We start from the raw sequence: 17,808 nt of genomic DNA on the forward strand, positions 1-17,808 counted from the left end.
GGAGAAGATAATTTTTTATCCTTTAAATTCAACTCACGATTTCTAGGGTACATATTACTATGTACTCTATACTAAAAAACTATATAAAAAGTTCTAATAAAAGTTGTTTTCCTTTCCAATAAGAAAATACGTCAAATAACTCAAACTTCTACGAAAAGTTATAAATCAAAAGAAGAAGATATCAAACTTGTGAGTTTAAGTATGTTTAAAGAATTTTCATACAACAGAATTAACTCCAGAGATAATAATTAAAAAAAACCGCAGGATCCCATGAAAATCAAAAGGAACCTACTCTGTTTTTTCTCGAAAACAATTTAGTAAGTGTTTAATAATACTAACAAATTCAATCAATTACGTTCCCATTATGTTGGTATGAACATCCGGTGCTGTCTCACGAATCTACTCAACATATCGAGGGTGTTGGGGCGTTCCGCTCCGCGTACTTATCGGAATGGGCAACGGTCGTGCCCTTCGCAGTCAAGGCCAAACGTTGGGCGAATGTTCACCTGCGCTAGAACGCTTGGAGGCTCGGAGTTGTGCAACTGTCAACTGGCACGTGGGTGGTAGCTCGCTCGAGAACAATCCTCTCGAATAACTAAACATTGGAATGCGGGCTTCTGCAACTAACATTACAAAACAGAATGTAACTGTACCCCTGGTAGGCATAAGATGGCACAACTCAAAATTTTTGATGGTTTTTGTGAGTTTCGATAACGAAACGTTTGCGAAAAGAGGAAAGATTTTTTTGGACTGGACTACTCCTATTTCCGATTTTTCTCTGCTCTGGTCTGGTGGGAGGCTTTGAAATTTTTTTGCCCTTGGAGCGATTTGGTGTTCCAGTGCGATGTCGCGTGGAAACCGATTAGGGGTATGACAAGCATACTCCATAACCGGTTATCTCGCTAAAATCTTAGACTGCATCGTCACTTACCACCAGGTGACATTGTATTTTTATGGGTAGTGGGTACCCCGTACCAAGATGACTGATGAATATTTTTATGAATAATATACATATAATATACATATAAACACCCAGACACTGAAAAACATTATGCTCATCAAAGAAATACTTTCCAGTAATGGGAATCGAACCTACGGCCTTGGACTCAGAAAGCACGGTCGCTGCCCACTGTGCCAATCGGCCGTCAAAGTAAACAATCAATATAGGTAGAAGTTACTCTCTTATACCGTAACATAGCATCGGAATGCGGGTTGCTGGTCCTATTACCAAACAGAATGTAACAGACAACAGCAGGCCAACGTCAACATGGCTCCGGTGCTGCTTTTTGATTGTCTCTTATGGTAATGCGACCGTCCTGCATCTCGTATTCTCGGTGCGTTCGCGTAGGCGACTAGGCTTTCCGTTGGATCGCTGGGCACGTTATATTCTAGTGGCAGATAGGACAAAGTTCCAGATATTCTAACGTGACCAAGTTAAAATAAAAAGCTTAAAATCTCCTCATACAAAAGAGATTTTAAAAGCATGACCGCTTTTTCTATCCGTCTTTGTTCATTAGCGTAACAGTAAAACGGATGTTCTTCAGAAAAAATTCTATTCTGAAACCTTGGGAGGATTCTGACATGTTTTCAATGGTCTTATAATCAGTGGCGTGCATAGAGGGTACGCACAAAGTATGCAGATGAAATAAAATTAAAAAAATCTCCAGTAAATCTTAAGGCAAAGTTATAAAAAGCCTACCCTTAAGTATCTGCATACCGTGTGCATACCCTCTATACACGCCACTGCTTATAATGCCTTAAATGTAAAGTTTCAAAATTATTAATAAATTTTATTCTGTTTAGCATAAAGTTACTGTAAACGTCTTCGGACGCCTTAAACGTAAGGTCAAAACCTCATATTTATGCTAATCTGATAATTTGTATGGACGCCGAAACCTCACTATTTGGCAAATCGATTCAAATTAGATCGAGAACTCCGTCCATAAACTTCAAAACTTATGCAAAGTGTTCTTTTTCCATTTCGTTTTCCAGTAATTTTACTCGTATGAATACGAAAATGTCCACTCTACTGTTCAGATAGATCTCTTGGGTCTTTAGCATTATACAGGTACAGGCTGTTTAGCGAAAGTGTAGGCGACCTTCGGGCGCCTAGATATGGCCTATGGGCGGTAATGTATATATACTCGATTCGTGAGATAATTAAGATTTGAATCAAATGGGAAATAACGAGTATGAATTATATAAATAATAGTAGCTTAAACAGGTCAAATTCGTGTAGTCCATATTGTTACATCGTTAATACGTTTGTAGCGGTGATAGCTCAGTGGGTAGGACTTCGACTTAACTTTCGGGGCCGAGTTCGAATCCCATCACGCACCTCTAACTTATCTATGTTATGTGCGTTTTTGAGCAATTAAAATATCACTTGCTTCAACGGTGAAGGAAAACATCGTGAGGAAACCTGCATACCTGAGAGCTCTCCAAAATGGTCTCAAAGGTGTGTGAAGTCCACAAGGAGACCCGTGTCCTGCAGTGGGGTGGGAATGGATGGATATGATGAAATGCGGTTGTTATCTCTAGAAATAAAGGGTATATTGAGCGAATGGTGGTGCAAAGACAGGTTGATGGATAAAGGCGGTCACCTACTCGGTGGACTGATACAGAAGTCGCTGACCCAGTTAAGTGTAGTGAAATTCTTAGCAACGCTAACGACTGCCCCAAAAGTGCAAGGGAAGCCATGCAGTCCGATCAAGTATATTATCTTGACAGCCACGATTACTCTTTTAAGAGTTCACAACTTAGAAGAAATGCGGTATATTTTCTACAATGATAATTTTGTAAAAAAAAAAACTAAGTGGTCACCTACCTCAGGTAAACCGTAAACACTAAGGAGTCGAAGTAAAAGAACTGTTCTGCGGACGCGTTGGCCTCGCCCGTGCCACTACATACGTATCGGGTTACGTTCCGCAAAGTCAAGATAACTGAGCAGGCTAGACCCGCTGCATAGCCGCGACGCAGTTCAGCTACCATACAGTTATGATACTGGCACCAGTATCACCACTGGGGTGTTTTTACCTATATCAGGTCATTGTAAGTATGGAAAAATCCCCATTTGTAGAAGCATACAACATGTTATATTCATTGATGATTACTCTTATTATTTTGTCTTATTAATAAATCTAAGAATTAAGCTAAGAACAGGTTATGAAGGTTGATCTTCAGCATAGATTGCCGATACATGGAAAATTGCTCCTAGGTTAATGACGATTATTGTTGTGTTTTCTTATGTTCAAAGAACATTCATGCTCGATATAGATAAGAGTATATACCCCGCACCGCTATAAGCAGCGTAGGTCGGCCCCCAACGAGGTGGACAGATGACATCAGGCGAGTCGCTGGGAGCCGCTAGAGGCAAGCGGCCCAGGACCGTGCATTGTGGAACTCCCTACAAAAGACCTATGTCCAGCAGTGGACGTCGATTGGTTATGATGCTGATGATGATGGATATATTTCCCTTTTAAACTAGGTAAAGTGTCTGCTAGGATTTAATCGACAATAGTTCAACGAGTGAGATTTCAACTTTAGGTTATAGTTTATAAAACCCACACCGAAACAGTTTTACGTGGCATCAGATGAGAACGCTCAATCGCTTAAAAGAACGTTTTCGCCAGTAGCGTGGTACCTAGTTGCGTTTGAAGTCTTCACTAAATCAACCCCGAACCAAATTATAAATACTTCGAATGACCCCTATGAAGGCGTTCGTTTCTGAACTGTACACTCGCTAAGCTGCGACCGCACGCTGACTTTGAAACTCGCCTAGCCTTAGAGTGCCCTATTTTAGCCGTCGTTGGTATATTTAAATGGGAAACACGAGGTCGGATATAGGACCTAAACTGACGTGGAAGTTTCCTCATGCCGCGAAGATTAGTCACATTCGTGTGGATCGCACTCCGCTCCCGTGGGCCGGCGCACGATGCTAAATGCGGCGTTCTAATAATCGACATTATCTAAAATAGATGCGTGACAAACGAAACCGAAAGTGCTCTTTGATTAGGGTTATCAACTTGGAACATAAAAAATAAAAATAAAATTATATTATTAAATATTAACTGTATAATTTACCATATAAGTTGTCATTAGAAAATAAAGTATACTAAACATCAACGAATAATTTAACTGATTTTTTCAATGAACCACCTCTTGAATTTCAAATTAACCCGATTGATAATCAATTTATTCGCAGATTTGGTTTTGAATGAGCCGATGGTGACACCGAGGTTGCTCTACTTTATCACTAAACCCAACAAAAAATAAATCTTTAGTCAGTTTTGTTTTAAATACCACAGCACATGTGACAATAAATATGATCAGGATTCGGGAACCGGAATAGTAGGTACCGTTCACCATTGGTACATTGCTTAAGTTCCTATTATCCGCAGACGTTGCTTAACGTATATTTTTCTGCGCTTATACGGTTAGACATTATTTCAGGTAAACCAAACGGCCAATAAGACGTTCAAACTGAGTCTCCCTTGGCATGCAGGCTTGCGTCCTGCGTGCGACCAATCACATAGACGGTCTGGACAAGAGTCTTGCGAGTCTTGTCTTGTGACTTGTGACAAGAAAAAACTTTTTAGGTGATAACCCTATCCATGATGCAACGCGGTCCCGAATTTAGCTGATGCGCTGCGGTGCGGGCACCGTGCGCCGGTGCATCGCCCGCCTGGCACGCGGGGGCCGGCGCTGCGGGTGCCAAGCCGCTGACATTTCGCACCAATGACACGAATAAGATATTAGCGCGGTTTGCTGCCGAGGCATCCAGCGCGCGTCCATCTCGGGTATTGGGGCCGCGTGTCCAATCAATATTGCTCATCGACCTACCACAGATCTAGCACAAATTCCTAACTTAAACATACGACACGTTACATTCGCAATATTGTTTCATCATCATCCTTCTATTTTATAGCCCACGACATGTTTGACTTTCGACCTTTCAGAGCTTAGCAGATTATGTGTCATAAAGTGCTGTAGTAACCTCTATACGCAGCGTTGGACAGACCGGGCACTACATGTAAAAAGTCGCATTGGGACGCGGAGAGTAGCTAACCGTGGTAATCCCTACAAAAGACCATCAGTGGACGTTTATCGGTCGTATTGATAGTGGACAGTATTTTTTTATTTATATAAATTTTTATTAGTATTTTTTTGTAAATTGTAAGCATTAAAAAGTTAAGGCCAAAATAAATTGACATATTTTTGTGTTTACATCCATAATCAGGTAATATTTTTGATTTTAACTTTTTTTTTTGTATTAATCCTAATTACGATGAAAATAATTAAAACTTTTTAATTTAAGTTTTCTAAGTACGGAGTACAGACTTAGTCATTAGAAGATCACGGTTTATTTCGTTTTAATGTTTAAATAAATGCTTTCGAATATTAAAAATTAACTAGATTAGTACCTACTATATCAACTTTCAGTCTCCAACATCACGTGCCAACCTCGCTTGTTACCTGCCTTTATATTAGACCACCCGATACTAAAGGGCCATCAAAGGGTTCCTCACCCGTCAGTGTCACACAAGACACGGGTCGGAGGTCCGGACTCCGGCCGCATTCCGCCGACGCTTGAAAGTGAAACCGTCTGACCAGCTGTAGAAAGTCAACGATTACATCTCTGATCTGACCGGGCTGCCGCGAGCAAGAACTGTTTTCCCCGCCCGGGAAACTGTGCCCTGAGCGAACAACGATGTTGCTATATTGTGGCGTGCACACGTAGCACGTGTAGTAATATGGACACGGGTAAGCATAAAGCATTAAAGCGGCATAAAATGTCAAAACATTCCTCGGTTGCCAGTTTTATGAAAATGTTATGGTAGGAAGTGCTTTTGCGCATTAATGATGTGCACGCCACTGATGATAAAGATGTAAGGATGCGACGCCCTAGGGAGCCTACGAAATTTAAGATTACTTTTTAAGTATGGACACTATGTTGTAGTGGGGGCAATGAAGTCAGTAATATACTATCGTCCGGACGGACGGACTTAACGGACGGACGGACTTAACGGACGTATACGTACACGTCCGTCTTAAAGATGCAAGAGCTACATGTGTGCCGAACATCAAGATCAGTTCAACGGTTGAGCCGAACCTCATGAAACAAACAAACAAACAAACATACTCACTTTTGCAATTATTAAAATAATAATATAAATATACTACGACAGTACACACATCGCCATCTAGCCCCAAAGTAAGCGTAGCTTATGTTATGGGTACTAAGATGACTGATGAATTAAATTAATAGTATACATAAATACTTATTATATACGGATAAACACCCAGACACTGAAAAATATTCATGTTCAGCACAAAAACATTTTTCAGTTGTGGGAATCAAACCCATGGCCTTGGACTCAGAAAGAAGGCTCGCTGCCTACTGCGCCAATCGGGCGTCATGTATTATATAGAATGGTTTGTATTTCCTTGAACCCATGCTACCGTAGTTCCATTTTTTGCGCGAATGACCTAACGTAAGTGATAATAAAAAATACTCTTTAGTATGAGATAATTAAAGCTAACTTGCTGTACAAAAGTCATTAAACGGTCATTAGGAGGGTTTATAGAATTTTTTTAGTCTATACTACTATAAAGAGGACAGATTTTTTTGTTTGTTTGTACCCAGTAGGCTCCGAAAGTATAGAAACGTTTTCAACCATTTCTTCGCCAAAAGATGGCTAAACTATCACAAAGTAACATAAGGTTATAATTTCTTTTCAAAATAAAATGGAGAACCTTAAGAAAATTGCAATAATGAAACCCAAAAAAGCATAATTTTGACTATCAATAACTTTACTTGGCGTGCGCTGAGATAACTATTGATAATACATAATCAAAGTTTGTGTTACATGACTATAGTATCTCATTATTACCAACAAAAAAGTCCGCGAGGGAATATATCTAACTAACATATTATTTATATCGCAATAGCGGCTTGTGTTCTAAAATTTTATTAAATCGCCGTTTGAAACAAAAGTGAGTTACATACATGTATATTATAATATGTACACAACTGACATAATTCTGTTTGTTGGTCATTAGGCATTATCTAATTAGGTGAGTGCAAGTTGCAATAGATAGTGCAGGTCCTAATAGTACCAAATAAATACGATGACGTTACGTACCTACGTACAACTTATGCCTTCCTAGTATCTAAATAAATTTATGAAATAAATCCTAACTTATTTTATAAATGCTAAAATTTGTTTGTTTGTCATTCCTTTCCGCCCTAACTAAGCATACCATTTACTTTCTTTCCCAGGAAAACAAGCGGTTCCCACGGGATTTTTATAAAACGGTAATAAAATAGACGCGGACGAAGAACGCAGACATATCACTTATGTTGCTTGATACATACAGTTCTAGATATGAACCTGTGATAGCTTCGAAAGCATTCAGACATTCTAACTACTGGGCATCGCTGCTGTTTACACCGCGTGTAAACAACAGCGCTACGAGGTCAGGTTTACATTTGTTTTATAAACACAGCTTAAAAACTTCCGTTGTATGAAATATGGATACCCATTAATCCTAATAGTTCAATGAAATACCAACCAACTGTTGTCCTGATTTTTGTTTGTTTATTCGGTTTTCTTTCGTACAAAAATAGGTTAACACAAAAAGTTTTTTTTTAAATATTAAAAACGGGAAATTGGGGCACCTAGATATTATATATGTCTACTGAGGTCATGAACTTCTGCAGTACCAGAGAAGCCACCAATATGTAGCCGGGTTTTATCTGACTCCTTAAAAACATTAAAACGTAATGTTCAGGGAACACAGTAGAAGGATGATTGTTCCACAATATGCAAGCCCGCGGTAAAAAGGAACTGATATTACCTATGTTTAATTATCCCTGTTCCCTGTCTGTAGAAACAATTTTGAATTTGGAACTACAGACAGAGGGATGATGGTGAATGCAAATAACTCTTAAGACCACTTAGCGAAACTTCGAGAAAAAGTGCAATAATTCCATCGCTAGGATATTTCTTATTCCTAAAAGGACCGCGTGGTGACCGGCAGATCAGAATACAGTTTGAATTTGAATTTTAGGGTGCGCTTCGTATTCATCAATCAATCATTTGGACGGCCGATTGGCGCAGTGGGCAGCGTCCCTGCTTTACGGGTCTAAGGCCGTGGGTTCGATTCCCACAACTGGAATAATGTTTGTGTTATGAGCATGAATGTTTTTCAGTGTCTGGGTGTTTATACATTATATTATAATTATTTATGTATATTGTTCATTAAAATATTTATCAGTCATCTTGGTACCCATAACGCAAGCTACGTTTGGCTAGATGACGCTGTGTGTATTGTCGTAGTATATTTATTTATTTATTATTTATTTATAATTACAACTTTTGTACCTAAATAGCCTGGCTGATGGTGCTGTATCATCATTAATCCTCGAGCGGGCGCCAGAACTAATACATAATATCTCGTTAGAATCGGGTCGCCGGCCATTTATCATGTTTACATAATAAACATTCCAGGTCGGCGAAATATTATCTAACAGTGCGAAAATCGTGTTCGCGAAAACTGGGACGTGGAGGCAATTTATTGCGGACTTTAATTAACCGTGTCATATAGCGATGGCTTGTATTAAATTATGACCTGCATTATCCTAATTAAACGGTAGCTTACTAGGTCAAACGAAACTGTTGTTGCACTATTTATCTTACCACAAAAAATTGTAAGCGTCTGTATGTCATTCTAGCCTCTTATTTTTACTCATAGATCATGGAGCGGTGATAGCCTAGTGGAAAATGGGAAATGATTAGGTCTCCAACTAATATTTTTATCGAACTGTGTCTTAAAGTACGACATACATAATACTTAACAATATAACACATCAAGAAACTGAAAACTATATTTTATAATGGTCGAGTCATTTTGATCCGTTTTTCATTTAATTTTCAATCATTCTATTATCAATTCCATCTTCATCATAAATGTTACCAATATTTTATAGAGCACTATAGGCGCCGCCATATTGGTCTCGGCTGCTCTGACGAGCGCCTGTCACTTTTTCCCTACTCCGCGGCCGACCGTCACGCGACATGCAAAACACAGCTGAAAAAGTTTGATACGATGCAATAAAAGTTTCACTTTAATAAATAAAAACAGGTCTTCTCTCCTCTCTCAACTCAAACTGACTTTTTGTCAGGGTTTATCCACAAGAGTCTGTGCCCATAAGTGACAGTGAGATACCCGTCTGAGAATGATGATAACTGACCAAGAACTACTACTACGTATTTTGTAAGGACTTTAACTCTTCTAACGCGCAATCTTGTGCCGTTTGCTTCCTGCGAATAGTTTCATTACGTATGTCCCCCAAGTTGGGTGCCTACCGACGCTGACTTTCCCAGTACGGGATCACTGCAGCAGTTTGGAACATAATATTATATTACAACTTAATATGACTAATTGAACGGACACATTTTAGCATTATTTTTAAATATGTCTGTTTGTCTGATCTCATTGGTACGGTTGAACCCAGTTGATTTATTATGTTACTGGTTGAACCTACTTTAACAGAACGTTCACATGTTAGTAGGCACTGAAAAATTACAAATTCACGCGGCTCCTGCGGATTTCACGGCACGCATAGAGGCGCCAAGGTCAACCACATTTACGGCATATTCGACACAAAATGTCTGTTCTTAATCGAAGATTGTCGTAATGGAAACTTTATACAACGGTACCCTAGCATAAGATTTGCACGCATGCTGTCGGAGTGTCGTCATAGTAAAATAGAAGTTATACATTTCGCTTTAAAGATTAAAATCGTACACAGGAATAAAAAAAAGTTTTTCATTCCTGTGTGCCTATTTGCCACAAAATAGGTCCCTTTGTTCCCTCAAGTTGTTTTGCTCAAAAAATGAATTATTAACAAAAAAAGCAAGCACAGCTGACCGCAAGCATGCTGCAAACTTCTTCAACTATTTGTAATTAGTAGTAGTGTTTTTTCATTAGTACTAGTAGCAATAGCAAAGTATTTGCAATTCTAAAACAAGTAACGTTAGGTCCATTACACTTTGAAGTTATATATAGTTTCGGTCCTCTATGGCAACTACGTGATTGCGAGAGTACAAATCTTTTACTAGGGGTTCTAGGTACAGAACTGAAAACAAAATAAAAAAGAACCGTTGCCAGTTACGACAGTTGCAACTCGAAACAACTTTGTCAACAGTTTTTATTATGAAAGCCGTTACGGTACCTATATTTTGTGGGCAACTCAAACAATAATAATTATTTTTAATAGACTTTAAAGAAAAAAGAAAGAACGGGGACTGCGCTTTTATTTGTTCTTCACTATCTATGCTTTTATTTGTAGATAAAAGAATCCTTTTAGTCTTCAACATCAGAAAAAATGCTGGTAAAAGTTCTGTTTCATTGTGGGTGGAGACCTGTGTTCTGTAATGGGCCGGTCATGGGTTGATATAATAAAAAGGATGAAGCTTTTCTGTTACCTATGCACGGCTTATGTTGTTGAAATTTGATATTGAAAATAGTTTGGTTCCTGGAGGCGGCCATAGGATACATTTTAACCTGGTAAAATGAAGATCTCCTGCGGGATTTTTAAAAACCCAAATACCCATACATATTATAAGTATTTATGTATATTATTCTTAAAAATATTCAACAGTCATCATAGTACCCATAACACAAGCCACGCTTTGGCTAGATGGCGATGTGTGCATTGTCGTAGTATATTTTATTTATTTATTGATTATGAACAGCGCGCGGACAACATATTTTCTTTTCATTATGTACGAGTATGTCTTAATACGATCAAATCCAGCCATTATAACATCCGTACATGTAGAAACGGCGCAGAAAGTGCAATAGATCTATCTATGAACCGGCTTCGAGAAATGGCTAGGGTGATAAGCGAGGGGCCATTGGCAGACCCCGCGACCTTGCGCCTCAAGGCCCTGGAAACGATACGTAATGCACCGTCCGTCGATCATGCTCAGGGCCCTCTCTCCTAAAAAACGCTTTAATGTATTAAAGAAACGTGTAATCGAAGGAACTTTTAAGGCGGTACACATAGATAATATACTACTTCGCAAAAAATTAATAAATCTACAAGATATGAGAATTAATTAGGTAACTGTACTTAAATGTTAAATAAATAAAATAAATATACGACAATACACACGTCGCCATCTAGCCCCAAAGTAAGCATAGCTTGTGTTATGGGTACTAAGATGACTGATGAATAATTATATGAATAATATACATAAATACTTATAATATATAGATAAACACCCAGACACTCAAAAACATTCATGTTCATCACACAAACATTGTCCAGTTGTGGGAATCGAACCCACGGCCTTTGCTCAGAGAGCAGGGTCGCTGCCCACTGCGCCAATCGGCCGTCAAATATATATGTTTCTAATGATATAAAATAAAAAGGGAAAAAAATCATCAAATCGCCTCTTACTTTTTCAGGAATCAAAACGACGCGACGAATCGCCCAGTGCTATCAGCCATATCAATTATAATTACATTTAGCGTACGCTTCATGCATTAAACCTCTAGGTACTTTTTAACTTTTGTCTAGTTGATTTTCTGTATGAAACTAGAAATATTCCGATATAATTTAATGTGGAGCGAATTTTCTTGACTCAAAGTCGACAAAAGCTGAATGAAATAGGGTTCAGTATACCTTTAGCAGATTCGTAACATTAATTTTTAAAGTAAAGTTGTAGGTGCGTACTTTTAGGGTATTATTAACAAACGTGGCATTACGTCGGAACAGTTATGCAGTCCTTTTTTACGCTCTGAGATTGAAAAGGTGCTCTCAGTTGAATTGTGCTAAAACACTGCATATGTATGTATTCACACATTATACCACGTTTAGTAACAAGTTACTGAGATTTTTAACATTAGTAGTTAATTTTGCAAGTGCACGATATTCTGTAGCAAAAACCTTTTTAGTTTTAATATTTCCACGTGACACACATTTGTTTTTTTTTGTATGTCACAAAAGATGCTTTTTGTTTAGCGCATGTCGCTAGTGTCAACTTAATAGGTATTTATCGACACAATAAACCGGTATCGGTTCTTAATTATATTGAGAAGCGAACAGGAATAGGTAGTTGCTAAAGTATCTCAATGCCAAATTAAGAAAAAAATAGTCGTTTGCCGAGTTATGAAAGCTGGAAAATGTAATAAAATATATATAAACGGCAACGTTGCATTTCAGTGTTATCTAATTTTGTTTTTTTTATTTGATGGAAGCACATTCCGAGCTTATTATTGTTTATAAAGAAAAATAAAGTTATCAGTCGTTGTTTTCTCTAAGAGTTGATTTAAATAATTTAGGTAAGCCTGTAATACCTAGTTACCTTTCTACCTAGATGCAATCGTGCGGCTGAATAGGTTTTTTGCTCGCAAGTTATCTAGTTTTTACATCAAATTTTTTTTAATATTTATATTATACTAGCTGAGCCCAGCGCCATCTGTCGGGCTTCATTCAAATCGGTCCAGCCGTCTAGGAAGAGTTCAGTGACATACACACGCACACAAGAAATATATATATAAAGACTAGCGGACCCCAGACCCATCTTTTGGGCTGATTTGTGAATCTAAACTAAGGGTGCCACTCAAACGCATATCAAAAAAAACATTCAGATCGGTCCAGCCGTTTAGGAAGAGTTCAGTGACATACACACGCACACAAGAAATATATATATGTATATATAAAGATAGAGTAAGAAACACGCAAGCGCTCGTTGTTACAATTAAGGAGGTATTCAACTAGTAAAATCCTTCTAGGTACACGTACCTAATCCTTCTAGATTTAGGTAAGGTTACCCACTCAAATCTTAGAGTCTATTCTACTTCAAATATAAGCAAGTACATAATATCTTATCGTCCTATCAATACAAAATACGACGCAATGAAGCTTTATCTAAAATGTTACCTGTGATAATAATAATAATTGTAATCAGCAATTCCTATAAGAGCGTTATTAAAGCAACACGAAATGTGTGTTGAACATCGAAAAAAAAAAGTAGGTAGGTATGTCATTTCGTTATTCAGTTCTATAACAAATATAAGTTCTATATTAGTAAATTATTATTAATTCTATATTAATAAAGAATTCACATAGAATTGATTTAGATTGTTAAGATATCTAATGTATTAAACAATGTTTGTTTGGTTTTAACCAGAGCAGGGATAAAGTCAGACCGGCAAGCGTATCGTCGTTGTAGTTACGAGGTCGTAAAATTGTAAGCCAAAACCAAAATAAAATGTACCTATCTTCAAGTTATGGTGTGACAACCCCACATAACGCGGGATAAGGGCAAGAAGAAGAACTTTTCGAGTTATTTTTTATCTGTAATCATGAAATTCAAATTCTGTATAGTTTCGTAACGTTCTACTTACCCAGAAGTAGATTGAAATGTTAAAAAATAAATTCTAATTTTCATTGTGATGATAATTTTTATTTCCAAAATTTGTGATCTTTAAAAAAATATATATTTTTTTTAAATAGCCATAAGTTACAAGACATAATAATTAGAAACTTAATTCCTATTATTGTAACGTATCGGATAAATTTACAAACGATTATTCGATACAATCGAATAACAACTCTATTTCTATATTTATCGGCGCGTTTCACTTTCCTTTTCTGAATGCAACGACGCCCTGCCCACACTTAATTACTTGAATGAAAAATAAGACTGACTGATAATTCAATACGACTAATAATGACTTAAATACAGTTTTGAATCTCATCCATAATTTTAATAATCAACCTAGAAAAGTAGTTCCTTGTAGGATTCCTTGACATATGATTGATCAAAAGAGCTAGAGAAGCGACTGACGAAGAAGTTGAGATATCAGTTTCGCCTGTTTTTTCTTTTACAGGGATTGCCTGCCGCTAGCTATATATCTAGCGAAAGACCGTAAGCTTAACCTTTGATGACTTCTTAGATTCTAGATACTTCAAAAGGGACATCATAGTTTTTTTGCGAGTCCGATTAACACATTTTATTCAATAAATTCGCCTATTATATCGATAAGATTTCAAGACCCAATTAATTGCACAGGATGAAGAGAACATATTTCATATTTTAGTGGTATGTATGTGTATCAAGAACTAGCGCGGCGGTATTAATATAGTTTAAGGAAACATGCCATACAAATTGAGTAAGAATTTAAATTTCTCTATAAATAAAGTTTAAAAAACAAAACAAATAATGCCAAATTCATATTAAGACGACGGGAAAAGTTGCCGGACATGTATGTCCCCGCATAGAGTTAGCGACACCGCAAATAAACACTTTCGCGTACACGCCATTCTTTATTTTATAAATATATTTAAAAAATAACCTATTTACAGTATAAACAGGCCGATCATTATTTAAAGTTCAAATTAGACGTCAAATAGTTTGTATCTCTTCATTTGCAATCAATAAGCCTTTATTACAACCTTGGCCAAAAGTGAGCAATAAATAATTTTATGAAAAAAAGCCAGGCACGAATTGGTGATAAAGGTTAAAAATTAGAACTATGGATGGAAATACCATTTTACCATTTAAAATTGTTACAGTTGACAGGAAAGTATTTTAAACTAAGCAGGTGGTAACATTTTATATTGATTTTTTTAGTTAAGTAGTTGCCTCTATCTTAAACATTAAACCTATTTAAAAACATAATTAATTAATGGTACTTACAGATTTAAAATTTAATAAGTTATATGGTATATGATTCAATGATACCCAGTTTATTATACAACCACTATAATTAGTTTCTAGTTTCTGATTAAAGTTTCTTTTATTATAATTATCACCTTTAATTACTTAATTGACTCTCATTAGAGTTCAATACTGAAAAAGGTAATAAATATTCAGTTAGTCATAGTAGGTACCAACTTTACATTCAAACTATAATTAAGTAACAATCCTTGACTCTTGTCTAAATATAGATCATAGGTTGATATCTATATCTACTAGCATATCCCATGTTTGCAGCATAAGCAATATATTATTGCAAGAAAAAAACTTTTAAAACTTTTGGTCCATAATTGTCACAGACCTACATAAACACTAAACCGAGTACTAAAAAGTTTAATGCATTGCAAAGACATTACTTGTGTAACATTTCTGATAGTTGATGAACAGTATTGGTTGCAATCTGTCAATTTGATTAAAAGACTCATGATGATGATGCAGTAGTAGCTGTAAGACTCTTGTTGCAATTTTTATATGTAGATTACAGCTCTTCTCAAATTCCCTTGTCAAATATGAGAGTCAAAAACAGTATTATACAGTATATTCAGTATTTGGAAAACAATAAGAGAAACGGCTAGAGTATGTTTTGAGATCTTAATTGTACATTACAGGTATCTTTTGACCATATTGTAACTTAGTGCAATTAAAAAGAATTACCTACTAGTTGTAGTCAGGATTATAATTAATAAGGTGTCGAAAAATAAACAATTTCATTTTAAAATTAATGTTTAATTTTCTACAGGTTAATAAATTATTTAAAAATCAAATGTTTTTAGGAGCCTGAAATCTTATTGCCTTCTGTAGTAGGCACTGACAGTACAATTTTTTTTATATTCTCTATGGCTTAAAAAATAATTAAACTAAATAAGTAATTTTGTCTGAAAACTAGCCTACTATTACAACTTCTAGAACCTAAAGCTATTTTTTTTATTTTCTTTAAAGTTTAAATAATTATAATTTAATAATAATATAATATCTTCAGTTAAATGGGTGAACAAACACACTACTTGAGCGTTGAGACATAAAACAGGTGAATAAAACAATGTTATCTTCCAGTATCAACATGCCTCGTATCATCATTCATTTTTATCAGGAATGTCAAGATAAACACTATATTATACATAGCCATTTCACAAGGCAACAGTAAATTATAATTTAGAAACAATCACACTTTACAAATAAGTGGTTCCAAATCCTTGAATTATAAAAAATCACTTTATTTGAGATGTTATAATTTACTAAAATATTTCACAAAAATTTATTTATTTAGTTTATTTCGTAAATTTGTAAGTTTTACTACATTTTGGAGAAGGATGCTCAATTATGTCCTAGCATTTGGTTTTTTTCTCAACAAGTTCTTAGATCTAATCATTCAAAACTTCTTAATTACTAATTTATTTATTATGATTAAATTTATGTTATGTCCATTTTTTTTAATTATATTATATTAGATTGAATTATTATTATAATATAACTGTATAAAAATATAGCTTCTGTATGTTTGTGTTTGCAAAACTCATAAATTAGTCAAAAGATCCACTTGAACATTTTAATTTTTATTAATTAAAAGTTTTAAGTTGGCAAAGTGTGGCATATATACATTTATTTATATACACATAACATTGTCGGTTAAATTAAAGGATAACCTCTTGTTTACTCTATGCCTATAAACTGAGCAATAATGTGTGCTTTGTCTGTGTTAGTATTCTGAGCTGTGAGGCTGTGTGTGACTCAATGATAGAGCAGATAATGTGGCCATGAAATATATGTTTATTATTTTTCAAATCAATCTAAACAGGCATAAGTGATTATTATTAACAAATACTTAATATATTAGTATGCAGATATCGGCTGGCTGATGTATTAATTAGAGTCAAATTTAAATTCGATACACGAGTGGAACTTAGAAACCTGTTGCTGGCAAGTTTATTATCAATTTAACTTTGTTGAGGGCAATTTGTAAGAGGCGTGAATGGAAACTACTAATAAGTTATGCTGCTATTTCTAGAGAAGTTATTGCAATAAAAGTTTTCGAATAAAGACACGTGATATAAGTTATAAAGTTGTGTAAACAAACTGACCTTGCAAAGGGTGTCTGTTCGACGTGGTACACGTCTGTGATCGGCTCCGTACGCATGATGCTCCGGAGCCGCTCTTCAGAGAGCTCCAGTAGCCCATCACTCGCCGTTTTGAAGTCAGCCTTGCTCAAACCACTTAGAACACTCATTTTTAATGCGTCGCGACTAACAACCGACTAAACGAAAACGCTCCAAATTGTCACAAAACGAAACACAGTAGTTCTTATACTCAACGAATTCACTTATACGTTACAAAAGCATCAATTTAAACCATAAGAAACAACAGTTTAAATTCCTCCGTTTTCTCAAAAGGTAACTTAATGCTCTCCCTTGTCATTGCGAGAAGCGGTTAAGGTTTCGAAGACTATGAACTATCGAAGCTCTCCACTGTTTACGATTATGCACGATTAATAAACAAACATATGTTTCACTTCATTTTCATAACGAAAAGTAATAAGACAATTTGTTTATTTACACACGCGTTTCGAGAAAAACTTTAAAATTGACAAACGCGGTTAGACAGCTGCGAATCGACGAGTCGACCGCACTTCGCCGTACACGTTTCTGTCGACAGCGCTCGGTGCTCAGTCTTCGCGGACTCGGCTCGTGACGGCCGATACTATTCAAATTCCGTTTCTGGCGAATGTCACTATTCCCTTGTTTCAAGTTCGAAAGTTGCATGGCCGTACGTCAGTTGGGGTCATAATGTTGCCAAGTGACCAACTAGATGGCGTTTGAGTCCGGTTTGTGTTACCATATACATAAAAAAATATACAATTTACCTAATTTCAGTTCAATTATTAATAGAACAATTTATTAATTTATTTTATTATTCATAAATTTTAAAGGTTGTTTCTTACTAACATAAAATATATTAACAAAAACACAACTTTAATAGTTCTTTGTTATGGCAACGAACAGTAGCGCTATCTATGGGCATAGTGATTTTACCA

General features: G+C 36.1%; 1 protein-coding gene across 1 annotated transcript in view; it reads right to left on the reverse strand.

Annotated features, from left to right (window-relative positions):
• Positions 1-17,463, reverse strand: part of LOC120624260 (serine/threonine-protein kinase 17A) — a 322,872-nt gene extending 305,409 nt beyond the window's left edge. Inside the window, exon 1 of the mRNA XM_039890709.1 lies at positions 16,859-17,463. Coding sequence (XP_039746643.1) covers positions 16,859-17,004 — 146 coding nt within the window. The 5' untranslated portion in view covers positions 17,005-17,463. The remainder of the gene's footprint in view (positions 1-16,858) is intronic.
• Between the last annotated feature and the right edge of the window lie 345 nt (positions 17,464-17,808).

The sequence above is a fragment of the Pararge aegeria genome, chromosome 6 (assembly GCF_905163445.1).
Source record: "Pararge aegeria chromosome 6, ilParAegt1.1, whole genome shotgun sequence".
In the NCBI taxonomy this organism is placed as follows: domain Eukaryota; kingdom Metazoa; phylum Arthropoda; class Insecta; order Lepidoptera; family Nymphalidae; genus Pararge; species Pararge aegeria.